Source organism: Myotis nattereri (genome assembly GCF_964212035.1).
Source record: "Myotis nattereri genome assembly, chromosome: 6".
Taxonomy (NCBI): Eukaryota; Metazoa; Chordata; class Mammalia; order Chiroptera; family Vespertilionidae; genus Myotis; species Myotis nattereri.
Genome location: NC_138081.1, coordinates 15,711,366 through 15,738,461, shown reverse-complemented (window position 1 = coordinate 15,738,461; position 27,096 = coordinate 15,711,366). Strand labels below are relative to the sequence as shown.

The 27,096-nt window shown below is 48.2% G+C and overlaps 3 protein-coding genes across 5 annotated transcripts in view; 2 read left to right on the top strand and 1 right to left on the bottom strand.

The window, feature by feature from the left end:
* XPO5 (exportin 5) overlaps positions 1 to 15,257 on the top strand; it is a gene marked incomplete at its 5' end in the record, with an annotated part of 51,995 nt that extends 36,738 nt beyond the window's left edge. The window contains 13 exon segments of the mRNA XM_081093641.1: positions 4,248 to 4,348; positions 5,992 to 6,088; positions 6,922 to 7,064; positions 7,067 to 7,071; positions 9,047 to 9,130; positions 9,682 to 9,728; positions 10,178 to 10,275; positions 10,884 to 10,946; positions 12,238 to 12,320; positions 12,747 to 12,854; positions 12,974 to 13,111; positions 13,257 to 13,421; positions 13,589 to 15,257. Of these exon segments, the coding sequence (XP_080949767.1) occupies positions 4,248 to 4,348; positions 5,992 to 6,088; positions 6,922 to 7,064; positions 7,067 to 7,071; positions 9,047 to 9,130; positions 9,682 to 9,728; positions 10,178 to 10,275; positions 10,884 to 10,946; positions 12,238 to 12,320; positions 12,747 to 12,854; positions 12,974 to 13,111; positions 13,257 to 13,421; positions 13,589 to 13,726 (1,270 nt within the window). The 3' untranslated portion in view covers positions 13,727 to 15,257.
* Positions 15,258 to 15,914: 657 nt separating this feature from the next.
* On the bottom strand, positions 15,915 to 21,158 carry POLR1C (RNA polymerase I and III subunit C). Its single transcript, XM_081093640.1, has 9 exons — positions 20,855 to 21,158; positions 20,670 to 20,741; positions 17,898 to 18,005; positions 17,550 to 17,682; positions 17,140 to 17,259; positions 16,902 to 17,054; positions 16,606 to 16,755; positions 16,372 to 16,488; positions 15,915 to 16,250 (listed from the first exon to the last, which is right to left on the bottom strand). Exons 1-9 carry the CDS (start codon positions 20,921 to 20,923, stop codon positions 16,132 to 16,134), a joined length of 1,041 nt encoding a protein of 346 aa, XP_080949766.1. The 5' UTR covers positions 20,924 to 21,158; the 3' UTR covers positions 15,915 to 16,131.
* YIPF3 (Yip1 domain family member 3) lies at positions 21,092 to 25,508 on the top strand. Of its 3 annotated transcripts, none has more exons than XM_081093637.1 (9): positions 21,092 to 21,314; positions 21,892 to 22,089; positions 22,232 to 22,338; positions 23,655 to 23,700; positions 23,838 to 23,930; positions 24,082 to 24,213; positions 24,405 to 24,518; positions 24,774 to 24,897; positions 25,002 to 25,508. In XM_081093637.1, the coding sequence occupies exons 1-9, from the start codon at positions 21,234 to 21,236 to the stop codon at positions 25,148 to 25,150; spliced, it is 1,044 nt and encodes a 347-aa protein (XP_080949763.1). In that variant the 5' UTR covers positions 21,092 to 21,233; the 3' UTR covers positions 25,151 to 25,508. The 3 variants fall into 3 exon arrangements, with proteins under 3 accessions (XP_080949763.1, XP_080949764.1, XP_080949765.1); XM_081093638.1 differs by having other exon boundaries at positions 21,093 to 21,314; positions 24,743 to 24,897; XM_081093639.1 differs by lacking the exon at positions 24,774 to 24,897 and having other exon boundaries at positions 21,093 to 21,314; positions 24,405 to 24,527; positions 25,011 to 25,508.
* Positions 25,509 to 27,096: the final 1,588 nt, after the last annotated feature.

Below are 27,096 nucleotides of genomic sequence, written 5' to 3'. Positions count from 1 at the left end.
TGAGGCTCGGCTCCAGCTCTGAGACCTCAGCTGCTGAAAGCAGGTATCTGGGTTTGTTTGGCTTCTATAATTGAAACACTGTTGCAGCTCCAGCTTTGAGGCCTGGCTGGCTGAAAGCAGGTTTTGGGGGTTTGTTTAGCTTCTATAATTGCAACATTGTTTCTTACAGTGCAGCTCAGAGGCCGGAAGCGGCAGGCGGGGAACCTTGGCTTCCTCCATCACTGGAGCAAGCAAGCCTCCTGTTCGCTTCAGCTGCCTGGCTGCCGGCCGCCATCTTGGTTGGCAGTTAACTTGCATATTGCCCTGATTAGCCAATGGGAAGCATGTCGGAGGTATGGTTAATTACCATGTTTGTCTATTATTAGACAGGATTAGTGTATTACTTATTTGTATTACGACTGTAAACCTACTTTTGCCCTTCCCTGTATTTCAGATAAGTACAGATTATCCATAAGTTAAAACTTTTATTACCTAATTGTCTTTTTCTTTGCCAAGCAGTAACTAGTCCCTCTTAATGTGGAACCAGAGAGCTCTAACTTGCCAGTGTGTCAGGAAAGGTGATAGTTCAGGAGCTTGAATATTACTAGGTGTTGTAGATGCCCCTGAACAACTGACCTGGAGTCAGAGGTATCAGAGCAGTATGTACTCTGAGTCCTCCTCTTCTTGTGCATTAGAGGTGCGGCCACTGTGTTGGTACCACCTCTTGAGGAGGAGGAGAATACAAGGAATACAAGATTCTGTTGTAGCTCCAGGGACATTTGACATGTGATGCACTAACCCTTCTGTTTTCTAAATTTTCTCTTGGGATCACACCACACTTTAATCAAAGAATAAGAAACAGTCCATCAGCTTTCTGTCAAACTTAATTTCTTCAGGAAACTGATATTATCAGAGATCATTTTATCGTATCAGACATCTTCCAAATAAGACTCAATTCAGGAACTAAAAAGATGGCTCATTGCAGCTTTTAAAAGTAAATGGTGCCCTGGGTGATTTTTCTCAGTGATTAGAGAGTCAGCCCGCAGACCGAAGGGCATGTATCTCGGTTGCAGGTTCCATCTCCACATCTCCAGCCCGGTCGGGGCGCGAGCAGGAGGCAGCCAATCGATGTGTCGCATGTCAATGTTTTTCTCTCCTCCCCCCCTCCTTCTAAAAAAATCAATGGAAAAAATATACTCGGGTGAAGATTAAATAAATATGCTACAACATGGACAAACCTTAAGGACATTATGCTAAGTGAAATAAGCTCGTCATAAAAAAAGAAATAATTGTTGAAAGAAATTTCAAACCTAAAGAAAGGTTTAAAGAGTTTATTTGAGCCAAGGTTTTGGGGCCAGTCAGGGAAGCAAAATCTCAAAGGATTGAGATATGATGCTCCAAGGAGTAGCAATTTTGCAGTTTATTTTAGACATTGGAACAGCAGTTCTCAACCTGTGGGTTGCGACTCCTTTGGGGTTGAATGACCCTTTCACAGGGGTCGCCTAAGACCATCGGAAAACACATATATAATTACATATTGTTTTTGTGATTAATCACTATGCTTTAATTATGTTCAATTTGTAACAATGAAATTGGGTGTCACCACAACATGAGGAACTGTATTAAAGGGTCGCGGCATTAGGAAGGTTGAGAACCACTGCATTAGAATCAAAGGAGAAGACATAAGGAAGATTACATGAAATCCATTGGTGGCAGGTTAAGAGCAGAGAAAGTAAAGCAAGAGAAATCTCTAGGGTTGGATACAAAGTAAAGTGGAGAGATACATGCTTCTTTTACATTGATGGTGCAGGGTACTTAACATTTAACATACATAGTTGACAGAGATATGCAGGCAAAAGATCATAATGAAGACTTTTGGGGTTGTCTGACCATACTGGGGTGTTTATCTTTGGAAGTTTGTAGAAGAGATCAAGTGTAATGATGGTTGCCAGGGGCTCAGGGAAAGGAGGAATGGGGAGTTTTTGCTTAATATGTATAGAGTTTGTTTTAGAAGATGAAAATACTTATGGGGATGGATGGTGGTGATGATTGCACAACAGTGTGAGTGTATTTATACCACTTAAACTGGACACTTAAAAATGGTAAATTTTATGTTATATGATTTTACCACAAGAAAAGTAAAGCCTATTGCAAATGTTAGTGTAAGCAAGTCAGGTCACCGACTGGGAGAAGGTATTTGCAAACCAGGAGTTGCAAAGGACCAGTTTCCAGTAATTCTACCTGTTTAAACCCACCACAGAATGTTATGCCCAGATTTCAGGATCCCCAAAAGACCACTAGGGAACCAGCTGAGTCCGATGCAAAAGCAAAGAGTCTTTATTCGAGCTAGCTCGGCTCCCCGACCACACTCACCAATGCAGCGGCAAGCAGCAGAGAGAGAGCTAGCTCTGTGGGAAGAGGGGTTTTATAGGGGGGTTGGAGTAAGGGGAGGAGAGAGGACTGTGGGCCCTGCCGATTGGCCAGGCGCAAGTCGGTGTCTTGTTACACAGGATGTGGTTGTGTCTATGGTGCGCACTTCCCTTGATTATCATTGATTGGTTAGTTTAAAGAAATCCTAGGTGTGGCTAGCAGAGGCTTGGGCTTCCGGGAGGAAGCTCCTTGCTGAGCACATGGCTAATGGCGGCTGCCCAAAAATGGAGGATCCGGGGTAAGATAGAGGGCGTAGCCCTCGCCCTTTCAAGAGAAACCATCACATGTGTACACAGGGAGACCTCTTCAGAAAAGTTCATTGCTGGGCTGTTTGTATAAGCAAAAGAGTGGAGACAATTAATTAGCTTTTAGTAGGAAGACAGGGAAATAACCTGGAAGTAACTTATTACGTGACATTCTAAAATGCAGTTTACCGTAAGTGAATGTATTATCAAGTGTACATGGTTAGATCTTAAAAAGAATGTTGAGCCCAGCTGGTGTGGCTCAGTGGTTGGGCGTCGGCCTATGAACAAGGAGGTCACGGGTTTGATTCCTGGCCAGAGCACATGCCCGGGTTGCGGGCTCCATCCCCAGTAGGGGGCGTGCAGGAAGTAACCAACCCATGATTCCCTCTCACCATTGATGTTTCCATCTCTTTCTGAAATTAAAAAAAAAAAAAAAGAAGAATGTTGAGGATTGTGTTTTTTTAATAAGCGTGGTCTGAATGTGCATCTTAAATATGTAACCTTGCTACTATCTGTTATATTTTGTAGCTCTCTGTATGTTTGAGATGTTTTATAATTAACTTTTAAAAGAAAAATAGGTAGTTATGCTCTTTGGCTGTAGATTGTTCAGTAGTACCATTGCTGTGGGCAAGAGGGACTACTATAGATAGCAGTAGAGGGTCTATAGACCATAGATGGCAGGTAGAGGGGCTATACCATAGGTGGCAGGTTAGAGGAGCCTACCAGTGGTCAGCAAACTGCGGCTCGGCAAACCACGGCTCGCAAGCCATATGCAGCTCTTTGGCCCCTTGAGTGTGGCTCTTCCACAAAATACTGACTTCTGCGCACGGGCCACAAAGTTTCAATCGTACAGTATGTGCGCACCCGCACTTGGTATTTTGTGGAAGAGCCACACTCAAGGGGCCAAAGAGCCGCATGTGGCTCGAGAGCCACAGTTTGCCGACCACAGGGCTATACCATAGATGGCAGCTAGAGGGCTACTGTAGATGACAGGTAGATCAAGCCCACAGTCATTCCTGCTTAGTCATACAAAGCCAGTAACTGCTCAGGTAAGTCATTTTCGTGGGGAACAGGCACACATTTTGGGAACTGGATGTTCCTCCAGGGGGCTGAAACAACTGTCAGAGCATTGTAGGGTCCATGTTCTTGGAATGGAGACAACATTTGAAAAATGGGAGCATGTTACCATTCGCTCTGTGTTCCTCCCTGTGCATCCACAATGCCTCTGACATTGCATCCTGTATCACTGGCAGTCAGAAGACGGAGTGCCAAGGCACAGCCTCAAGTTTTAAAGGAATTTGCTTCCTAGCCTCAGACTGTGATCTTGTCTAGCTATCTCAGAATTTGGTTTTCATCTCGATTGCTTTGAGGTTGTGTACTATACAGCTGTACTTAATAGCTTCAAGTCTATTCTCTTTTCCAGGGAAGCATTTACATGTACATACTGTGTTTTCTCCCCACTGCCAGGAGTAGTGGTGACAGGGAGATTTGTCTATGTGGAAGTGTAGTGCCACTGAATTACAAGGTGAAACCCACTCTTGCCTTCTGCAACAGACTAGGAAAAGTTCATATAGCATCCTTTTTTTCTTTTAGAACTCACAATACTTTATATGCACCAGAAATGCTAGCCAAAATGGTAGAGCCTTTCACAAAGGCTCTGGATATGCTTGAAGTGGAAAAATCTGCTATTTTAGGTAAGACATCTAGCCTTTTTTTTTTTCCTTGAAGTTCACCTTATCTCTAATGGGCTCCTCAAGCAGCCTCGGTGTGCCGTGTGTCTCCTTCTGGTCATGGCACTACCTTGACCACCGTTTGTTCAGAAATGCATGTATGCAGTTCCCACAGGCATTTACGTCATTGTCTAAGCATACAGAGAAAGTCTTCAGCGGCAGTGTCTCCCCCCAGCACCCCCACCCCACATTAACCCTCCAGGTAGTGATGTGTGTTAGAGCCTTTAGATTGTAAATAAACCATAGTTTTTTGACCTGAAGTATATTAGCATAATTTTATGCCTTTTATGTATAGGAAAAAATTATTAAAACAATTAAGCTTAGATAGCTTTTATCAGTAATATGTTATCAAAAAATTTTAAGGAATACTTTCTAAGCCCTGTTTCCTGGATTAGAATGTTGCTTTAACTCATTTTTCCCACTAGCAAATAACTGTGCAGTCATAATTGTGACATGTGCTGTGAAGGAAATGATTGAGAGACTGTCTTGGGGAGGAGTCAGAAGATTGCCCCCCAGTGGAGGCTTGAAGGATGAGTAAGAGGTAACAAGAGGAGAAGCTGAGCATTCTGGGCAAACAGATACAAGATGCTAAGGCATGCAGGAACGAGCTTGGTATGTCCAGGAAATAGAGAGGTCTGACTCATATGGCTGGAACAAGAGAGAGCAAGGCCCTGATGGTTAGAACTTAGAGCTGGAGACATGCATAGTTGTCTAAACCTTGTGCCTGTCTCTGAAGCTTCATGCTGGCTCTGAGCTTTGTCACTACCTCCACAGTATCCCTTCGTTCCCAGCCATAACCTTGGGCCTAGCTGTGGATAAGCAATCCAGTAAGCATGTTAACGAGAGGAAGGGTGTTAGTTGGCCTTTCCAGAACTTATGTCTGTCTTGGCCTACGTGGTCCTGGGCCATTTCCTTTGGCACCACTACACATAAGGTCCATGTTGCAGAAACCAGTAAAAATAAAACTGCCAAGAAATATTTTGCCATTATAAAAAGTAGGTGTTGCTTCACACACACACACACACACCCTTGCATTCAGTTATTCACATTAAACCAGGAACTCCTGCTATAGGAATATATGGCCAACCAAAACATACTAGAATGGACAGTTCCTTCTGGCAGCTTCCAACCATGAGCAAGACTTGACATATAAAATAACCTCTGATTAGAAGTATATAAGGCAATTATTATACCTAGGTAAGTGGTTTTCATGTTGATCTGTTGTTATCTTGGGCTTTGCATAAAATTTAGCTTGAGAAAGAGGTTCCACACTTAAAAAGGGAGGCCCCCCTTCCTTACGGAGAGACCATTTTGAGTTGTCATTGTGTGTTTTGGTACAAGTCCCATCTGGAGAAACCCAAGCAAAAGTTGGAGTATCCAGGTCTAGTCTCAAGTCCTGGGTCCGTAAATAGCTTTCACCTTTTCCTACCAAGACAGTAGAGCTCTTGGCACCTCCAGCTGGTAGAAGACTTGGCCGCTGCTTGGCATTTATAACGCTCTCCACCCCCATCCCCACCCCCAAACCACATCTGCCTGTGATCACGCTGTGTGGGTAAGTTGAGACTCGGCAGTGGGGCAGCGTGCGCCTGACCTGTGTTTCTCTGTAGGATTACCGCAGCCTCTCTTGGAACTGAACGACTCTCCTGTTTTCAAAACGGTCTTGGAAAGAATGCAGCGCTTCTTCTCCACCCTCTATGAGAACTGGTAATGAACCAATGCAGCCTCCACATTCTCTTCCTAGACATGTGTTGTGTAGGAATGGCCATGGTTGGACTTTTGATCTAGAATTAGAGCCAGGTAAGATGAGGCAAAATTTTGACAAGAAACTAATTCTAGTGTCAAGTCAAAATGAACAGTTTTCTTACATTTGCTCTTTTATAATTGTCTCATGTGCCTCAGCCCTAGCTGTGACTTGATAGTTTACTAGCATGTCCAACATGTCTCTTTCTGATACATAAAATGATGAGACCAAAGCAGAAGATACAGTGGAAAGGATGCATTTTCTCAGCCCTCACGATGCAAAGCCTGCCTTTTATGGGATACTGGGAGGTAGCTGGCCAGATTTTGCTTTCAGGTCCGAGTTGTGGGGCGGGGAGGTAAGTGGCGCTCTGTACACTGCCACAGCCTCAGCCTCACTGACCCAGAGCTCTAATCAGCCAAGCTAACAAGAGGCTCTCCATTGTAAATCTGTATTACTTAGGAAATAATGAAGGCTACTTGATATTGGGTACCAACGGATACCAACAACTGGCTTTCAAAAGATGCTGAACCTGCTATCAAGAAGTTTCCTTAAGAGTGGGAGGCAACGGGTGTTATTTTCACTTTTAATAAAAGATTAAGTCCACATCTTTGAAGTATACTAAGTATGTTAAAGTTCTCTTAAGGAGTAAATATAATTGCTCTTCTAGCTGAGAAGTCTTATTGTTTGTAGACTAGAAGTCTCTCTACCAAAAATCCATGGCACAGAGATTTCCCAGGGCAGTCGGGCTGGCAGGAGTAGATGTTGAATGTGTCATTGCCTATCATTTTCCTTACAGTTTCCATATCCTGGGGAAGGCAGGCCCTTCCATGCAGCAGGACTTTTACAGCGTGGAGCACCTGGCTACCCAGCTCCTCAGCTCAGCCTTCGTCAATTTGAACAATATTCCTGACTACCGACTCAGACCCATGCTTCATATCCTTTCAAAGTCCCTAGCTAACCCAGAAGATTGAGTACAGGAACAGTTCATAGGCACCAGAGGAGGCAGAGCTGAGCTGCATGGAATAGATGGACTCTTATATCTAAGTATATAATATAATAATATAATAACCATGTTAAAAGGACAAGAAGATTGTCTGGCTGGGTGACTCGGTTGAGCATCATCCCGTTCACCAAAAAAGTTGCAGGTTCGATTCCCACTCAGGGCACATACTTAGGTTTCGGATTTGATTCCTAGTCAGGGCACATATGGGAGGCAACCAATCAATGTGTCACACATCAATGTTTCTCCCTCCCTCCTTGTCACTCCCTCTCTCTCCTTCTCCCTTCCTCTTTCTCTAAAATCAATAAAAATATCCTTCGGTGCCCTAGCCGGTTTGGCTCAATGGTAGAGCATCAGCCTGTGGACCAAAGGGTCCCAGATTCGATTCTAGTCAAGGGCATATACCTTGGTTGCAGGCTCCTCCCCACCCTCCTACCCTCCCGGGCCCTGGTCAGGGCACATGCAGGAGGCAACCAATTGATGTGTTTCTCTCACATCAATGTTTCTGTTTTTCCCTCTCTCCCACTCTCTCTAAAAATCAATGGGAAAATATCGTTCAGTGAGGATTAACAAAAATATTTATATATACTATTGGCCCAGTGCACAGATTCGTGCACACTGAAAGGAAATTAATTAGAAGAAATACTTTACTAGTAATGTCGCCATTTGCCCTTTCTAATAGGAGTGTCAACCAGATTCATGATTGACAATGACAGATCAAAGCATACGAGTGATTGGCGCCAGCGAGAGCTTTATATGTATTTCACATGCATGCAATTTATTTTTAAATTGCCAGTGCGCATCATATGTAACAGCTGATCGGTCTGTTGGACATATGGTCAGTCACTTTGCCTTTTATATATATATATATATATATTGTTTTCGTGAGGATTGAAGAAAAAAAAAAAGGACAAGAAGATTGAAGTAAATAATGGGAAGGCAGTCCAGGGGGCCTTGAAAGCTCGTTGCTAGGCACAAATCCTTACCATGCCACCTTTTTTTTTTTTTCTTTCATTTTTATTGATTTCTGGGAGGAAGGGAAAGGGAGAGAGAGAAACGTCGATGATGAGAGAATCAATAATCGTCGATGATGAGAGAATCAATAATCGGCTGCCTCCTGCATGCCCCCTACAGGGGATTGAGCCAACAACCCGCACATATGCCCTTGACCGGAATCAAACCCGGGACCCTTCAGTCTGCAGGCCGATGCTTTATCCACTGAGCCAAACCAGCTAGGGCTACCATCTCACTTTCATCCTTTTTGTATATTTTGTCAGGTGCTTCCTCTTTGAAATTGCACTCTCATACTTCATTGTTATTTGGATTTTTTTTTTTAATCTTTTGTTTAGTATCTTTTTTCCCTGCATTATAAGAATAGTGAAAGAGAGTTTATCGCAAGAATGTCCCTCCTGCCCTGACTGCTTTGGCTCAGCAGATAGAGTGTCGGCCTGTGGGCTCAGGGGTCCCGGGTTCGATTCCAGTCAAGGGCATGTACCTTGGTTGTGGGCACATCCCAGTGAGGGGTGTGCAGGAGGCAGCTGATCGATGTTCCTCTCTCATCAATGTTTCTAACTCTATCCCTCTCCCTTCCTCTCTGTAAAAAATCAATAAAATATATTTAAAAAAAAAAAAAAGAATGTCCCTCCTATTTTCTGCCCTACTTTCAGACAACTCAGTGCCTATAACATGCAGCCTGGTAGAAAGGACAGTGAAACTATATCATGGAAATGAGTATCCAGCGTAGGTTTTCAGAAAAGAGCCTGGAGATGAGGATGTTCTTGGCATCTTACAAGTCCTTTGTCGGTTGACTCTGCCCAAGGATTCGACCTGTTGCCTGACATATAAGGGTGCTTTAGAATGAGAAGGCATGTGCTCACGTACTAAAGCTTCTTAACCTGTTGTGGCATGGGTCTTCGTGAAGCCGCTGGTGCTCTTCTGCCCCCCAGAGCACTATGAAGCCCTCGTGTCTCCCATCCTCGGACCTCTGTTCACCTACCTCCACATGGTAAGAGATTGGTCAGGAAAGGTGCGTGCCTCTCAGGAGTCTTGCAAGTCAGGAGCTTCTGGAAGTGTTTCCTAGCCTTACCAGGATGTCTGTGCAACCAGCTCGTCCTTGCTACAGTGGACTAAGCAGCCCCCCAAGAACTAAACTGGTTTAATTGCCCACAAAACACCTGCAGAGTCAGCGTCTGCTCCTAACTTCCTGTTACCTTAGGAAAGGTGATCAGAGGAGTGCCTCCCCTGGTTCTGTTTCTCTGTCTCTGGAATTAAGCAAGGGACCAGCTGGGTAGAGAACAGATGTGTCCAGAGTGACTCAGGAATTCTAAAATTGTTGATCCTTTCCAAGCAAAGATGTGTAATTTGCTGCCCTCGTTAGGGGTGTGGGAGGTTACAGAAACCATACCTGGTTTTTTAGCCTGTGGGCCTCCAAGGCTCTGTCTTTGATGCCTGCAGTCATCCTTGGCTAATTGTAATCATGAAGTAGACCTTAGTTAGATATTATCTGCTCCAACCTTCTACACAGTACTAGCACTTCCTTCCTTTTTGTTTTCCCAGAGGCTTTCCCAAAAGTGGCAAATCATCAACCAGAGGAGCCTGCTGTGGTAAGGAGCATCTCTTCTCCTTGATGGATAAGCTGGAGCCAAGCTGGGGTGGGGGAAGATCAGAGGGGAGAGGCAGTTTCCGCTGTCCCAGGGCTAGAACAGCAGTGGGTTATAGTCATTCTCAGCCTAGGTGAATGATAGGTGGCTTGTCCATGACCTTTAGGCGGACTCAGATAAGACTCAGACTTCATAGGGGGTACCTTCAGCTGCCTTAGGAGAATGCTGAGACATCTTAGCCATTTAGGCTTTTGATCCAGTACTCTGCCAACTGGATATAGTCACAAGTCATGTTCTTCAATGGATCATTGCTGTCCATTCCCAACATGTGCATGGAATGCAGACCAGAAGCACGCCAGAAGGAACAGGGCACAGTTTAGTTAGGGTCCCTGCATTTCTTACCCTTCGCTTTTTTGCACTTCATGGAACCTTGACCCTCTGGTGTTCTGCAGTGGAGAAGATGAGACTTCAGAGGAAAACCCAGAGTCTCAAGAGATGCTAGAGGAGCAGCTGGTGAGGATGTTAACCCGAGAAGTCATGGACCTAATCAGTAAGTGGCACGTGGGAACCAGGGGAAGTAGAGAATTTTTCTGGAGAAAGAACTGGTCACCCACCCACCCCATTAAGGCGTGTTTGCAGCAAAGACTAACAGGTTGGTGAGAAGTAACTCACTAGGTAGAAACAAGGTAGTCCTTAAATCAACCTCTGAACATTTTATGAATGGCAAACTGAATTGTATTTGTTCATACTAAGGCCAGAATACGAGGAAATGGTCTAAAATAGCGGGAGGAATTCAGATTAATGGTAGGAATAACTTCTAGCTTTGTCAAAATAGGGGGAAGTTTTTAATTCTTGGACATAAAGGTGGTTCATTTTTCTTTTTTGGGTCATTTCATTTGTTTGTGATGCAGAGTAGACCAAAGATGTATCAGGTATCCTCTCCTGGTCACTTAGTCTCAGAGAATTCTATAATTTCCCTCCAGTTAATCTAACTTGAAGAGGGATTAGAAGTCTGGTCAAATGCCTTCATTTCTGTTGGTGAAGCTGATGTTCCTGGACAGTACCTCACTTTCTCCCCAGAGACAGTTTGGGATCTGTTGGCCTGAGATGGCTGTTGTCTGGTGGTAACAAGCCAATAACCCTGCTTTCTTGCTTTAGCGGTGTGCTGTGTTTCAAAGAAAGGTGCTGACCACAGTACTGCTCCCCCTGCAGATGGAGATGGTGAGTCTGTTGCATGGCCCTTAAGAGGTCTACCCTTAGACTACTAAATATTGTCCCTTCTGTAGCCAGGTCGGTTCTGGTAGAAACTCTTTCCCTGGGTCTGATGTGGATGGGATGTTGTACATCTAGATTTCATCTCTGCTGGCCGCCTTGCTGGATTCCTCCAAACTATACTCCATCTCAGAGCCCTTGCACTGGCTGTTTCCTCTGGATTGATTTTTCCTCCCAACTGTATACATGGCCTGTTCCCTTGTTTCATTTGGGTCTCTGCTCAAATGTTACCTCCAATAAGTCTTCCATGGCCAACTTATCAAAAATAGCAACTCCAACCATGCTATATTCTCTGCTCTGTTTTTCTGTGTTGTTGTTAATCCTAACCCAAGGATATTTTTCCATTGATATTTATTTATTCTAAAATATATTTTTATTGATTTTAGATAGAGGAAGGGAGGGGAGAGGGATAGAGAGATAGAAACATCAATGAGAGAAACATTGATCAGCTGTCTCTTGCACGCCCCCCACCAGGGATCAAGTCCACAACCCAGGCATGTGCCTTGACTGGAAATCAAACCATAACCTCCTGGTTCATAGGTCCATGCTCAACCAGTGAGCCACACTGCTGGGCTTCCATTGATTTTTAGAGAGTGGAAGGGAAGGAGTGAGACAGAGAGAAACATCGATTGGTTTCCTCCCACACGTGCCCAAACAGGGCCTGGAATCAAGCCCACAACCAAGGTACATGCCCTTGACCGGAATCGAACTCGGGACCCTTCAGCCCATGGGCTGACGCTCCATCCACTTAGCCAAACCAGCTAGCAAATCCTCTGCTCTATTTTTCTTCAGGGCACTTATCACTATCTGATGTTACTTTTGTTTTTTTATGATGTCACCTATTATTTATGAATTCATTTATTATTTGTGTCTCTCACTAGAATGTCAGCTCCCACCAGGGAAGGGACTTTGTGCTATTCCTGTGATATCCCCAGTAACTAAATTAGTGTCTACTACAGTAGGTCTTCATATATTTGTTCAATGACAAGTTCCTCACCAATGGCAGCTTTTTAAGTAACCATCCAGAAAACCTCACTTCCCACCGTTTCCCAAATGTACAGCTAGATGGCTCTCTAGATCTGCCATGGGCAATGGCTTCTGTACCCTTTCATGAGGCTTGACCCAGCCGCCAGTCAGCCCAGGCTACTGAACTCTCCTGCATTCTGTGAGCTTCTGTCAGGACAGGAGAGCCTGCTCTGCTCTGGAAGGCTGGAGTTAACATTCTGCTCTCTGCTTACAGATGAAGAGATGATGGCCACAGAGGTAACCCCCTCGGCCATGGCAGAGCTTACAGACCTGGGCAAATGCCTAATGAAGCACGAGGTGGGTGGAGGGCAAGGTGATGTTTCTCCTTCTCCAGCTGTGGAGCCAGCTTCCACTGTTCTCACTCTGTGATGCCTTCAGAAAAGTTTTGGGGTAATACTCCTTTATATGAGTTAAGTTCCTGGTTCCTGAAGTTTGAGAAAAGAGTGGGAAAAGCTCAAGGCCATGTTGTCTCCCTTGTTGCTGTGGGCAAAGGCTTTCAGAAAAGCTCGAAGCAGGCCCGAGCTCCGTCTCCTTCCTATACGTAGGTTTCCTCTTCTATATTGGTTGTTTTTTCTTTTTGACTGTCTGATCTACATAGAGAGGAAATAAGCCTACTTCTCTTATTTTCCTGCTCACCTACTATTAAAACTCCAGCTCCTGATACATAATGCTCAGAGAAAGTTGTGCTTACTTTCCCATTGTAATCCTTCATCCTTTTCCTAGGATGTTTGTACAGCGCTATTGATTACAGCCTTCAATTCCCTGGCCTGGAGGGATACTCTGTCCTGCCAGAGGACGACTACCCAGCTGTGCTGGCCCCTCCTCAAACAAGTATGGTTATTTGCCCCTTCAAGGTTTGGGTCATAAGGATTGGCTGAATCATTTGGAGGAATTGGGGTGCTGGGGCCTTCAGCGTCCCACTTTGGCCCTCAATATAGCTGTCTCCCCAGGTGCTGACAGGGACACTGCTCGCAGATGCTGTGACATGGCTTTTCAGCAGTGTGCTGAAGGGCTTGCAGACGCACGGGCAGCATGAAGGCTGCATGGCTTCACTCGTGCACCTGGCTTTCCAGATCTACGAGGCACTGGTGAGTCGGGCAGGACAGCCAGGCTTCACCCTTCACAGCCGGGCCTTACTCTGAGTGTAGGCAGCTGCCAAGTTGCTAGTGCTGCATGGGGGAAGTGGCAGAGCCCAAACCTACTCCATTTAGTGGGTTTATCCTTACTCCTCAGCGTCCCAGGTACCTGGAGATAAGAGCTGTTATGGAGCAGATCCCTGAAATACAGAAAGACTCTCTGGACCAGTTTGACTGCAAGCTTTTGAACCCCTCTCTGCAGAAAGTTGCTGACAAGCGCAGGAAGGACCAATTCAAACGCCTCATTGCTGGCTGTATTGGGGTAGGTCATGCACCTTCCTTTGTGCTCCCAACCACCTTGCGGCCTTAGATGATGTGTTCAGGCAACCCAGAAACCAGCTGTATTCATTGGCCATTATGGTGAGATTACCTTTAAAACAACCCACTATCAGGGTCCAGCACTAGTTCTTTCTCATTTGTTTTCCACAGAAACCTTTGGGAGAGCAGTTCCGGAAAGAAGTTCACATTAAGAATCTTCCATCACTTTTCAAAAAACCAAAACCAGTGTTGGAGACGGAGGTGCTAGACAAAGAGGAGGGCGGCCTGGCCACCATCTTTGAACCGTGAATCAAGCTTTTGGGCATTCTTCCTTGGCCTTTATTGTCATCTCTTCTCCTTTGTAGCTAATCTCTAGGCCCCTCTCCACTGCCACCTCACTTACCACCATGGTCAGCCTGGAGAGATCCAGGTCTGGAGCTGGAGAGTGGGCCCTGTGCAGGGCTAGAAGTAATAATACTAAAGTCCAAAAAGGGAGATAGGGCTTACACCACGCTGTCTAGACCTCCCAGGTATCCCATTCTACTTGGAGTTTTGGCTTTTCCAAGAGAGAGAAGCTAGAGCAGAGCAGCCCTTCTCCCCAAGCTCTCCCGCCCCCATGCAGCCATACACATGTGCAGAGTGGTAACTAGGGGTGCTATACCCAACACTGCAACTAGCCGGCCTTGTGGCAAGGGCTTAGCCCTGAACGACTTGTACCAGTTTCTCCTGGACCGCTGCAAGTCCCATAGAGTCCCCAAGCTGCTGGGCTGGCAGGAAGCCTTCCACATCTCCCAGGGGCATGTGTGGGTCAGGTGCTGAGTGCTGAATTTGGCCAGTTTCCTCATTGTTTGAGCAAGAATCTGGTCAGCTGATGGGATCCATGGTATAGGCTCCTGCTAAGCTCTGGACGCAGTATCAAGTGTACCTTCAGGGACCGGGGCTGGGTCAGCATCAGTAGTGCTAACATTCCCCTTAGAGCTCACACATGCCCTTCCTTGAATGACCTCTCAATGTGGTTTCCCCAGCCCCAGGGTCTACTCAGGCACAAGAGCCTCAGTACCCTATCTAGTGTCACGTGATGCCATTGGCATCTAAGGATAATCCAGACCAACTAGGCTACATCTGTGACAAGCAGCTAGCAAAGCCACTGGTCTCGTAGGACTAGCTGAGTCCAGGTGCCTTCAAAAATCTCATGGCCTTTCCGGTCCCTGGCCACTTCTCTCATGGGCCATTTCCAAAAGGAAATATGCCTTCCTAATATGAGTCTCCAGTCCATTCTAGAGATCACTGGATGGTCCTCTAAGCGTAGGACACATGGATGCAGGACCCTAGCCTTGAGGTCATTGCTGGCCATAGACAAGCTTAATCCATACAGAAACTAGTGTGTCCATGTGTTCTGCAAAATGACAGAGGGCTGTCATCAATCCACTGACGAGGGTTTCCGTGAGGACTGAGTGGAGCAGTGTGGGCTGAAGCTGCAGCTTTTAGCTGGAGCTGGCCCCCAGGCAGGGGAGGCTCAGGAAGAGAGAAGCTGGGGAAACAGGACTGGTGTCTGGTATAGCTGTTTCTATGGCACATACTTGTCCCACGTCCCGGGGGTGGTACTCTGGGCTTGTCAACTGTGAAGGCCATCTCAAAGCATGGTTCCCTCCAAACCTGTTAGCTGTCTCCTCCTCTCTGTAGTGGGGCTGTGGAGGGCATAGTTGTATTTATTGTGTTGTACTATTTTTAACATCTTGTGACTTCATGCTAGAAGTTTTCTATTGTTTATAGAACCTTTTTGTAGAAACATAACTCTAAAGCACATCTGCATGTAATAAAAAAAATCTCAATTTCATACAGAAAGCCCCATCTGACTGTTTCAAACTAGTGACGTACTTCAGGGTCACTGTCCCGTAAGAGTGGACAGGAAGAACTGATGGACATGCTCTGTGAGGCTAGATCACAGGTAGACCAGGCAGCCCACACCACGCTCAGCGCTGTCACTGGTGGCTCGGGACCTGTCCTTGATAGTCCAAAGGGAATTGCTATTCTTCCTTATGTGTTTCTTTATATATATATATTTGTATTGATTTCAGAGAGAAAGGGAGAGGAAAAGAGAGAGAAACATCAACGAGAGAGTAATTGATAGCTGCCTCCTGCATGCCCCCTACTGGGGATCGAGCCAGCAACCCGGGTGTGTAGCCTGGCCGGAACTGAGCCAGTGACCTTAGTTCCTGAGAGGACCCTCAACTGCTGAGCCATACTGGCCAGGCACTCACGTGGTTCTCTATCAGCCATTTCCTCAAGTGTCCAAGAGGTAGGTTAAGTGGCATACAGTATTTTCTGACCGTGTCCCCAGAAAACACCTCAGTTTGTCACTTCCCATGTAGGCCTTGTTGGCCCTAACCTGCAGTGACATCTGAGACCAGCATGCTGTCAGCGCCAAACCTATTTGACCTGAGGCCGCATATTTGTGAATCTACCTGAAGTGGTCTCAGACAAAACACTTTTTGTTTGGATGTGAATTTATTTACATGGAGGCCTTATAAAGGCATAAAAGTCACATTCTGTGACACATTTAACAAAATGTATTGACTAGAATAAAGCTGGAATTGTCCCAGACAACTCAGAACACCTAGTCACACTCGGCTCTCCACGGCAGTCCTGTGGCAGCAGGTCAGAACCCAACTCTCCAGCGTGCCTCGGGAGCATCCAAGCCCAGTCTGCAAGCCTCAGTCCATCTGCACTGCATCTAGTTCATCCAAGAACCGCCGGCACTTGCCCATCAGTACCTTGATGGCTTCGCTCACCAGCACATCAGGTGGCAATACCCCTGTTGACTCGACAGAGACTGGGAACCAAAACAGACAGTTTAGCCAAGACTGCTTGCTAGATTTTACATCTGAACTCTGCAAGGAAGCTATAGCACCAAAGAGCTGGCCCCGACCACTCCCTGCAAACTGGATACTCACAAATATAATGGTCCCGAACCCGAGCCAGCCGTACAACCTTCTTCAGCTTCTCATTCCGGAAGACTTCCCTGCTGAAGGTATCTAGCCGGGGATTGGCAACCCTGGCCACCTTTTTACCTAATGAAAACAAACCATGTTATAAACACATGAGCCCAAAGCTTTCATTCTCTCTGCTACTTTCAAAGAAAATACACCTTAGGCCCTGGCCTGAACAGCATCCCAAGTACCATATACCTTGGACTTCATGCACCTCGATAACACCAGGTGAGAAGCACCGGCTCAGCTCTTCAGCTGCCTCCCCTTCCACGGGCTCCAACAGTGTGATGTCCGGCAGGAGCCTGTAACTGGCTGTTGCCACAGGTGAAAACTTGGCATGATCTTTACCTAGAAGGAAATCAGAGCCTGTGGGAAAACCCTTCCTGACATTCCCAAACGCCTGTCAGTGACATCTTAGCTGAGTCCCTCAGCCACACCTCACCCCACTGTATTCAAACTGCCTTCCTCCCCAGGGCAGCTCATGGGGTTCTCACCAATGCCCTTGACACAGTGCATGAGTAGGTCAATCTCCTGGCCAGGCCGCAGCTGAGCAATGAGGATATCATCATGCACTGGTCGGATGGTGCCCTCCGGGAAGAGGTCAGCCTGGTTCCCCAGGGGAACCCATGTCATGTGCCTGGTGTACACTGGAAGAAGAAGCACATCAAAAGACCTCAGTCCCTAAAATTAGCACCCAACAGGTAGGCCCTCTGTCACACTACCAACACTCACCTTTGTGGTTCACATAGAGTTCATTGGGGTCAGAGGAATCTTTAGCAGCGTGGGGGTTCCGAGTACACCTCACCTGCAGCCGAAACTGCAGAGTGTCTATTTCTGTGCCTTCTTCATCTCCTGCACAAAGAGAGGAGGTGGCAGCTCTCGAAGGACTAGTGCACATCTGAGTGCCAGGCACCATACTGAGTGCATTACATTTCTCAATTAATCCTCTTAAAACAAATTCATTAAACTAAAGGCAAGTGTTCTCAGAGATAACACTAATGTACCCAAAGATTAGTAACTTGCCTAAGGTTATACAGTATAGTCGATCCAGGATTTGAACACAGGTAGTCTGATTTCAGAATCTACTCTGCAGAAAAGAGCTACTCCCCTTCTCCCAAAATTTCATTTTCTCAAGCCCTCACCTTGGTTCCGATATTCAAAAAGACGGGGATCAGCATGAATGGGAATGAGCCCCAAGCGATGAGCGAGGATCTCATCCTGGACAATGGATGTGTTGTTGTACACTAGGACCTTTTCCACAGCCATGGTTGGCACCTGCCCAACAAAAGAGAATCATCTACCAAGACATAAACTCCCTGCAGCTGACACAGGGAAAGACCTCTTCCTGTAAGAATGCTTGATGAAAAATTTACAAATGAGCAGAACTGCTCAGCAAAATTCAGGAAAAATAAACCTTGAGACAATTCTACAAGTGAGGTAATGGCAAGGTTTCCCCACGCAACTCACCCCTGCCACCATGCCCCCAGTACCTCAGCTAACAGAATACGCCGAAAAGCATTGGCAATGGCTGCATCAATTCCCACCATGTCAAACTCCAATGTATTTTCATCCATGTGTACCACATCCACTCGGAAATTCTAAAAAACAAAAAGGAAAAACACTAAATGAAGCTTGCTCTCTGTATAGTCAATTACCTTCCCCATGGGTATTCCCCTTAAACTATTAACATTCTTTTTCATCCAAAAACCTCTTTGCTCAGATGTCCCTCATTAGATGTTCCTTTCTCGCCCATTTTTTTATGTATTTTTATTGATTTCAGAGAGGGAGGGAGAGCGAGAGAAATATCAATGATGAGAATCAATTGATGGACTGCCTCCTGCATGCCCCGCCCCCGCCCCCACTGGGGATTGAGTCCGAAACCCAGGCATGTGCCCTTGACCAGAATTGAACCCGGACCCTTCAGTCGACAGGCCGACGCTCTATCCACTGAGCCAAACCAGCTAGGGCTCTCCCCTAATTCTTTATTCGTTCTTGCAATGTTTTTTGGTCCAAAATCTTAGTAGTGAGAACTTTTTTTTAAATTTATTGGGGTGACGGGTTCATAAGATCATACAGGTTTCGAGTGTACACACTTGGATACATGATCTGTATATTGCATTGTGTACCCACCACCCAAAGTCAAATCATCTTCCATCACCATATTTGACCCCTTTACCCTTTACTATCCTCTCACCGTACCCACCCCCCCCTTCTCTCTGGTAACCACCATACTGTTGTCAGTACCTATGAGTTTTATTTTTCTTTTTCTTTATTTTAATATATTTTATTGATTTTTTACAGAGAGGAAGGGAGAGAGAGCTATAAACATCAATGAGAGAGAAACATCGATCAGCTGCCTCCTGCACATCTACTGGGGATGTGCCCGCAACCCAGGCACATGCCCTTGACCGGAACTGAACCTGCGGACTGACGCTCTATCCACTGAGCCAAACCAGTTTCGGCTTATTTATTTTTCTTGTTTGTTCAATTGCTGCTTTCCATCAAAGAGGAAGGGAGAGAAACATGAATGATGAGAGGAAATCACTGATCAGCTGCCTCCTGCACACCCCCTACGGGGGATCCGGTCCACAGCCCTGGCATGTCCTGACCAGGAATTGAACCATAACCTCCTGGTTCACAGGCCAATGCTCAACCACTGAGCCATACCAGCTGGACTGTACCACATCTTCTTTATCCAATCATCTATCAAAGGACACCAGTTGTTTCTGTGTGTCTCTGCATTATGGCTTCTAGCCAGACCATGCAGAAAGACTATTCTAGAAAACATGCTTCCATACTGCTTAGTCCAGTTGACAGTAAACCCCTATCTTGTTAGCCTTTTCTGTTGTATTTAGCACTACTTTTTCAAACTAGTGCCTTGATTTCTGAGCACATATCTTTTGGTTTTCTTCCTTCTCTGATGAATCCTAAATTCACTCACTCTCTTCTACCTACTCTGTAAACATTATCCCAAGTTTCCCCTCCAGAGTGACCTCAACCGCACTGTCTTAGCAAACATCTGTACTGACAACTCCCAAAATTTCTCACTTCGTATCTCAATTCGAACATATATTCTACTAGCCTGACAGACTTCTCTACTTGCAGGAAACTGAATGCATCATCAGTCCCCCAATCTATTTCTCATCAGTGAATGACGTCCGCATTCATCAAAGAGTTCCCCAAGCTAGGTCACTTTACACTCCCCACTTACAACCCATGCCAATGCAATCACCAAACATACTGTCTATCTCCCCTTTGCTCTGTCACCTACAGTCCCTAAGACACATTTCAATCTTGCCCACCACTCATGCCCATCCATTTTATACTTCTTAAAAAAATATTTCACTGATTTTTAGAGAGAGAGGAAGGGAGAGGGATAGAAACATCCATGAGAGATACATCGATAGGCTGCCACCTGCACGCTCCCTACTGGGGATGAGGCTGCAACCAAGGCATGTGCCCTGACCTGGAATAGAACGGTGACCTTTTGGTTCATGGGCCCACGCTCAACCACTGAGCCACAGCCACCGGGCCATCCACTTTATATTCTAGCAATAATGAACTGCGTGGGCATTCCCACAGTACGGCTCCCACAGCCCTTATAATTTAGCTCCTCAGTTTCTCCTCACCCTTCGCTGTTCTCAGCTTCTGCTCATGGTTCTAATCTAGGCTCAAGCAGATGTCATCTCTTTAACGAAATCTTTCGTTCCTCTATCCCAGTGGTTCTCAACCTTGGCTGCACATTAGAATCACCTGGGAATCTTGAAAATCCTGATTTCATGGCCTCATCCTCCGGAAATTCTGTTTCTTTGTTGTGGGGTGAGGCCACAACATTAGTAACAAAGAAACAGAATTTCCGGAGGATGAAGCACAGAAATCAGGATTTTAAAAAGATTCCCAGGCGACTCTAATGTGCAGCCAAGGTCGAGAACCACTGCTCTACCCTCCCTTCCATTCTAGATTAAGCGCTTCTGCGGGACGGGTTACCCTACCCCACTCCATCCCCCGTCGTCCTCCCTGCTAACAACCGCGTTTTCTACATTATACTGAAATCATTTGTTGATGCACGCTCTTCTCCAACAAGACTGAACATCTTGCTCGCAGAACAGGGTGGAAGCCATGTGTGCACCGAGCTCCTAGCACATAGCTCAATAAACGTTTCATGAACCGAGTCAACCCCCAGGGACAGCTTCCGAGGCACAGGCTGCTCAGACCACCAGGTCCGACCTCACACTCTCTCCGACATGGCCAGCTCCACCCACCTTCTCGAAGCGGTCCTGGTCCCAGGCATCATCGTAGCCCGAATAGTTCCCGGGAAAGTCGGTGGTATGAACCTAAAAGAGAGAGACACGCGTCTGTCCGCGAAGGGGCAGCCAGGCTAAGCCCGTCCCCACTCCCGTCCCTCATTTCTCTCCTCCCGACTCCCAGGCCACAGAGCTTAACTTACATTGCGAACGCCGAACTCCCCCAGCACCACGCGGCTCCGCATCTCCTCCACCGCCTGGGCCGCCGCCATCTTCGCCCCCTCCACGTGATTCAGGATGCAACCCGTGCGTACGTTCCAGTCGCCCTCCTCCGTCTCCGAGGCAACGCGTCACCGCCTGGAAGATTAAATATCGCGAGACTCTGCCCTCTGTCCACGTCCCCAGCTTCCGGAAGTCAGTTTGAGCCAAACATCCGGGTTTCTTTTTTTCTTTTTTTTTGCGGTCCGGTTGATCCCACCTCTCTCCCCCTGTACCTTTCCTCCTCTCAGGCCCACGTCTCTCCTGCTCGCCCTCCGCGCGCGGGAGCAGCGCGGGCTTCAGCGACGGGAGCCCTCGAGGGACATGGCAACTACGGCGACGCCGGCCGGCGGCTCCCGCAATGGGACTGGCCCGGAATGGGGAGGGTTCGAAGAAAACATCCAGGTAATGGCCTCAAGGCTCCGGCTGCCAGCAGCCCTAGGGACGGCGGTGGTCAGAAGTGCCGGGGGCACGCTCCCCGGGCCCTAGAAGTCTGCTCCGTTTGCAGCACTTTCCCTCTCCTTTGGGTCTCGGGGCACCCGACAGTCAGGGGCACTGGTGCTGGCCCGAAAGGGCCGGACGTGCACTCGGGCCGGAGGGCCTCGGGCCCCACCCGCCTTCTTTCGGGACAGGTTAGGAGATCGGTCGGGGCCAGGGGGAGTATTGCACCAGCTGAAACCATACTGTGTGCACAGGCTTGTTCGGGGTTGGGAAAGACGAAGGAAGTGGGCGCGTTTGCAGTCCTTTGGGCTTTGGTAGGGAAGGTAGGAGAAAGACATGTGTGGGAGACAGGGAGTAGTCAGTTTCTCCGGCTAGAAAAGAGAACCAGGGTTCCGAGAGCCAAGGAGTGGACGAGAATGCACGGTCTATGGTGATTCCAGGCCATGTCCCCAGTCGTGGGAGAACAAAGCCCCAGGCCCTGGGGTGACAGAATGGATGGAGCAGAAAGGTCCTGCGCTCTAGGAGCTCACTGTCTTCACAGGGTGGGGGCTCAGCTGTCATCGACATGGAGAACATGGACGATACTTCAGGCTCCAGCTTCGAGGATATGGGTGAGCTGCACCAACGCCTGCGTGAGGAAGAAGTAGATGCTGATGCCGCGGCTGCTGAAGAAGAGGATGGGGAATTCCTGGGCATGAAGGGCTTTAAGGGACAGTTGAGCCGGCAGGTGGCTGACCAGGTAAGCAAGACGATCCCTGGCAGGTGGGAAAGTGCACCTAGGAGGCCCCAGGTTCTGGCGTAGAACCATGTAGACATCCAACAGAAAATACGAAGAGGGCATAGAGCCAGCAGTCTGACAACAGCCATCCACCTTCCTTCAGATGTGGCAGGCAGGGAAGAGACAAGCCTCCAGGGCCTTCAGCTTGTATGCCAACATCGACATCCTGAGACCCTACTTCGATGTGGAGCCTGCCCAGGTGCGAAGCAGGTGAGGATCCTTCTCCTGGCGGACGCTGCCCTCCTCACATGTAAACTACAGCCAGAGACCAAGCCCTTAGAACCCCCCTCTTCTTGACACCACCAGCCCTCGTCATCACATCTGCATTCCAGCTACACCATTCCTCTTACCAGTCCCGGAACAGGACGTGGTGTTACCCCACCACCTTCCTCTTCTTTCCATCTAGGAAATCACTCGTCTTCCCTCAAAACCTAGCTCCAATGTTGCTTCCTTTGTTTCTCATTCCTCAACCCTATGCCCAGTTTGTCCTTTCCTGGTGCTCCCACGGAGGTCTGTGCTTCCCTCTAACAGATGGCGCTTACCAAGCATGTCAAGCTCCCGGCGGGCGGGCGGGCGGGCGGGCGGGCGCCTCGTTTGTTTAAGCAGTGCTGTGCCTCCTTATTCTTGGGCCTGTCTCCCCAGAGGCCTCAAAAGCAGGCTCCGTTTTGTTTATCATTTTATTCCCTGCACCAGAGCATCAGTACGTAGTTGTTGAATGACTTTTCAAGAACTGGAATTAATCTTGGTTTGGTTCCTGGTTGATCCTTTAATTTAACCAGTACTGAGCAAATACCCAGTACACTCAGCAAGTACTTGCTAAGCTTCTTCTCTGCGTACACTCCTAGTTGTGTCTGCGTCAGTGGGGAAGACAAATGGGAGCCTGCCCGTGAGTGCAGTTACAGCACAGCACTCATTTGCTACGAAGGGACATGTGGGGGACGCCTGACCCAGAGTAGGCTAGAGGGTGGGTTTCCCAGAGGGGGTCAAATCTAGTCAAATTCCAAGGTATTATTAGGAGCTAGCCACTGAAGCAGAGAATGGGGACTTGTATTCCCTCTGCCTGGAATTTCCATACTGCTTCAAATACATTTCAAGAAAATGCTCGGCAGTGCCTGGAGGAATGACAATCAGGAGAGGGGCAGGAGGCACACTGGCTCCCTCAAGTACCACCTTCAAAACCTTTCCCGGGGCTTTGCCATCACCGTTCGGAAATCTGGGCATTCTCTGAGGTTTGCCTTTTAAAAGGAGAGCAGTTCAAATAGGTAAATTGTCAAACCCTCTCCCACGCCCAGCGGGGCTCCCTGGTTCTCCATTTTGCTGCTGCCTCAGTCAGCACAGCATCAAAGGTGGTCCTTCCTGGAAGCATTGTTCGGGCAACAAAGTGATTTCCTCATCCCCCGTCTGTCTTTACTGCCCTCTTCTCCCTTTGCCGTCTAGCATGTTCTCTGGAGTTAGAGAGATGAATAAGGTTCAGGCCCTCCAGAACCTCATAAGTGCTGCCTCTGCTCTCATCTCTCCTCTCCCAGGCTCCTGGAGTCCATGATCCCTATCAAGATGGTCAACTTCCCCCAGGTGAATAGAGGGTAGCATGACTGGAAGAGCCAGGGGAGGTGCTAGGGCAGAGGGAGGGGTCACCAGGCAAAACCTAGGAAGGAACAAGCAGAAGAGCCATTGTACCCTCCAGCCTGAATGAGTTGGTATATTGACAGAAAATCGCTGGTGAGCTCTACGGACCTCTCATGCTGGTCTTCACACTGGTTGCCATTCTCCTCCACGGGATGAAGACATCGGACACCATTATCGTAAGCAGGACAGAGGACCTTGGGGGGTGGCTGAGTTGAAAGCTGCCCAAGGAGAAAATGTTGGAGTGAGTTAGAAGCAGCCCTGAGGATAGCCCTGGGTAAGGCGGAGACCAGAGGCCTCCCAGGACTAAGCAGAGCCTTCACCCCACAGCGGGAGGGCACCCTGATGGGCACAGCCATTGGCACCTGCTTTGGCTACTGGCTGGGTGTCTCATCCTTCATCTACTTCCTCGCCTACCTGTGCAACGCCCAGATCACCATGCTCCAGATGCTGGCACTGCTGGTAAGGAGTCCGGCATGGTGGTGGGCAAGGGTGACCTTCTAACAGTAGCCAGGCCCTGGTCTGCATCTGTCCTGGGGCTCCAGGGCCTGGAATGGGAGAAGCTGGCCGGTGGACCATTTACTTCTCAGGATCCCCATGCAGGTCCAAGGGCCACCCTACCCTGAGGTTTTCCTCTCCGCCATCCCTCCTAGGGCTATGGCCTCTTCGGGCACTGCATTGTCCTGCTCATCACCTACAACATCCACCTCCACGCCCTCTTCTACCTCTTCTGGCTGCTGGTGGGGGGGCTGTCCACCCTGCGTATGGTAAGCTGGGCAGGAGATTTCCAGGGGTGGGCTATCCTCCCGGGGAGCTGGGGAAAGGCCAGAACTTGGGCCGAACCTCATAAAAGGCTCTCAGTTGTGGAGAAGCACCCGAAGATGGTTCTGATCTGGGGAGGAGTATCTTCTCCACTCTGCTCACTGGAACCAGGCCCTCTAAGCCAGCGGTCACCAACCTTTTGGACCCCACGGACCATCGGTTGGCGACCGCTGCTCTAAGCTGTATTCCTGTGGCCCTAGGTGGCAGTGTTGGTGTCACGGACTGTGGGCCCCACCCAGCGGCTGCTCCTCTGTGGCACCCTCGCTGCCCTACACATGCTCTTCCTGCTCTATCTGCACTTTGCCTACCACAAGGTGGTAGAGGGTAAGTGACAGGAGGCTAGGGCGTGGGGGGAGGGAAGCACAGCTGCCTAGGGCAGGATCCAGCCAGCTCTTGCTCACCTTCCGTCCTCCTCCTCCTCCTCTCAGGGATCCTAGACACACTGGAGGGCCCCAACATCCCACCCATGCAGAGGGTCCCCAGAGACATCCCCGCTGTACTCCCTGCTGCGAGGCTTCCAGCCACCGTGCTCAACACTACAGTCAAGGCCGTCGAGGTGACCCTGCGGTCACACTGACGCACCTGAAACCCTTGGCCAGCCCCTGTAACCCTGCTGCAGAGTGGAGGAAGAGTCAAGGACAGAACTGAAGACACGTCTCTGTTGCGCTGCAGCTGCCAGAGAGCTGTAGCCGCTTAAGCACCTCCTTCGACGCCTGTTGGGGCTTCTGAAGAGGACGAGGCCAGGAACCCTGGCCAGGACTGCAGGGCTCTGCAGCCAGTGCAGAAAGTGGGTCAGCGCCTCTGAGGCCTCTCACTCCCCACCCCTTCCTTCCTCTTTATTTCTCCCACATTGTCTTGTTAAATATAGACTCGGTAATTAAAATACTGATTGAAGCCTGGGACTGCAGCTACCCTTCCAGTGGTCCTCCCTGCCACCCTGCTTCCTGTGCTCTCTGCTGTTCTGTCGGTGGTGGTGATGTCATACGTTCCCTTACGTATACCCTCAGGATGGAAGGTGGGACAGTCAGGAGGAAGGTAGGACAGCCCAGGCTACCCTGAAGCCAGTGGTTGAATATGGCACCTGTCCCTGGGTGCAGAGGACACCTGACCCACGGAGCAGCAGGGAGGCCTCAAACACAAGAACCCTAAGTCTGGTGGAGCGGTGCACCAGCTTGATTCGGGGACACCAGTGGAGCAGTGACAATCGAACAAAAACTTCCAGGCTCAACCCCATGTCATTATAAGGCCCTTACACACCGGGGCCATTGTGTGGGAATAATTTTCCCGTGTCAGCTCATTTGAAGCCAAACTTGGCTTTGCCTGGGTTATCTTGGAGCCAGAGGAACAAACTCTTCGGGAGTTCTGTCCTTCCTCTTCAAGAGTGCTGGTTGCTCTTAAAAACAACTACTCAGTGGCTGAGCATCGACCTATGAACCAGGAGGTCATGGTTCAGTTCCCAGTCAGGGCACATGCCCGGGTTTCAGGCTCAATCCCCAGTGCGAAGCGTGCAGGAGGCAGCTGATCGGTGACTCTCATCATTGATGTTTCTATCTCCCTTCCTCTCTGAAATCAATAAAAATATATATATTTTAAAAATCACGACCCAAACAGCACCATCCACCCCACCACCTATTTCATCTGCCCCGCTGGTTTAACAGAAATAAAATTTTTTACCTCTCTCCACTACACTTCTATTACTCCTTAAGAAAAAAAAATTTTTTTACCCTAGTAAACCTAGGTCAACATCTTGCCTTCCTAATAAAGGGACTAAGAAAGATGTGCCCTTCATTCGCCTGAGGCCCCCTGACCATCACTTTTGGAAAAATTCCAACATTACAGTGCGCCCCTCCTGACAGCTGCAGCCCACTTTCCATGGCCCACCACCACTCCAGGTCCTGATCCTGACACCCCGTTTATTTTGGCTACCCCGGCCTCACAGGTACTCAGCCTCAGTGTCAGCAGTGCCCTTAGCACCTGGGGAAGGGGCGGCCCCAGCACCCTGCATCTACCTGAGGCTCGCCCTGCATCTACCTGAGGCTCGCCTGCCTCAGAAACACTCAGAGGTTTCCCTGTGCCTGGTAGCTCAGGCCACCTCTTCCCCACCAGGCCCCTGAGGCTGCCACTGTGAAGCTGCCATCTTGATACCACTGACAGTTCCTTCTCTATTTCTAAAATCCTACAAATTAATGCTTAAATCTTGATGGCATCTCTCCTCCTTCCACGCTGACTGCATTCTTAGCTGGTATCCTGATAGGAGCCCACATCCTAATATATAAACCTCAGCACAGTCAGCAACACTAACTCTTCTCAGTCATGTTTAGTTGGCCAGTATGGTCCCCAATAGTATCCACAGGCCTTCCTGGACACCCAGGGGCAGGTCCAGCCCTGGCTCCCAGCCCCGCCCTCTACACCTGGGTCTTGGCTTCTCTTCTATCCACAGAGGGTGCCAAAGTAGTCTGGAGCGAGGATAACCACTTTTAATAGAAGTGCACATCTTCAGTCCCAAGTTCTCCCCTCATTCAG

Bases quoted from the DNA above. Each gene is read 5' to 3' on its own strand.
- YIPF3 (XM_081093638.1), top strand. From the start codon at position 21,234: ATGGCAACTACGGCGACGCCGGCCGGCGGCTCCCGCAATGGGACTGGC. The intron at 22,339-23,654 runs GTGAGGATCCTT...CTCCTCTCCCAG, and splicing joins CCTGCCCAGGTGCGAAGCAG to GCTCCTGGAGTCCATGATCC. The intron at 24,519-24,742 runs GTAAGCTGGGCA...CGGTTGGCGACC, and splicing joins GGCTGTCCACCCTGCGTATG to GCTGCTCTAAGCTGTATTCC.
- POLR1C (XM_081093640.1), bottom strand. From the start codon at position 20,923: ATGGCGGCGGCCCAGGCGGTGGAGGAGATGCGGAGCCGCGTGGTGCTG. The intron at 17,683-17,897 runs GTACTGGGGGCA...TTTGTTGGGCAG, and splicing joins GGCGTATTCTGTTAGCTGAG to GTGCCAACCATGGCTGTGGA. The intron at 17,055-17,139 runs GTGAGTGTTGGT...TTCTTCTTCCAG, and splicing joins ACTCTATGTGAACCACAAAG to TGTACACCAGGCACATGACA.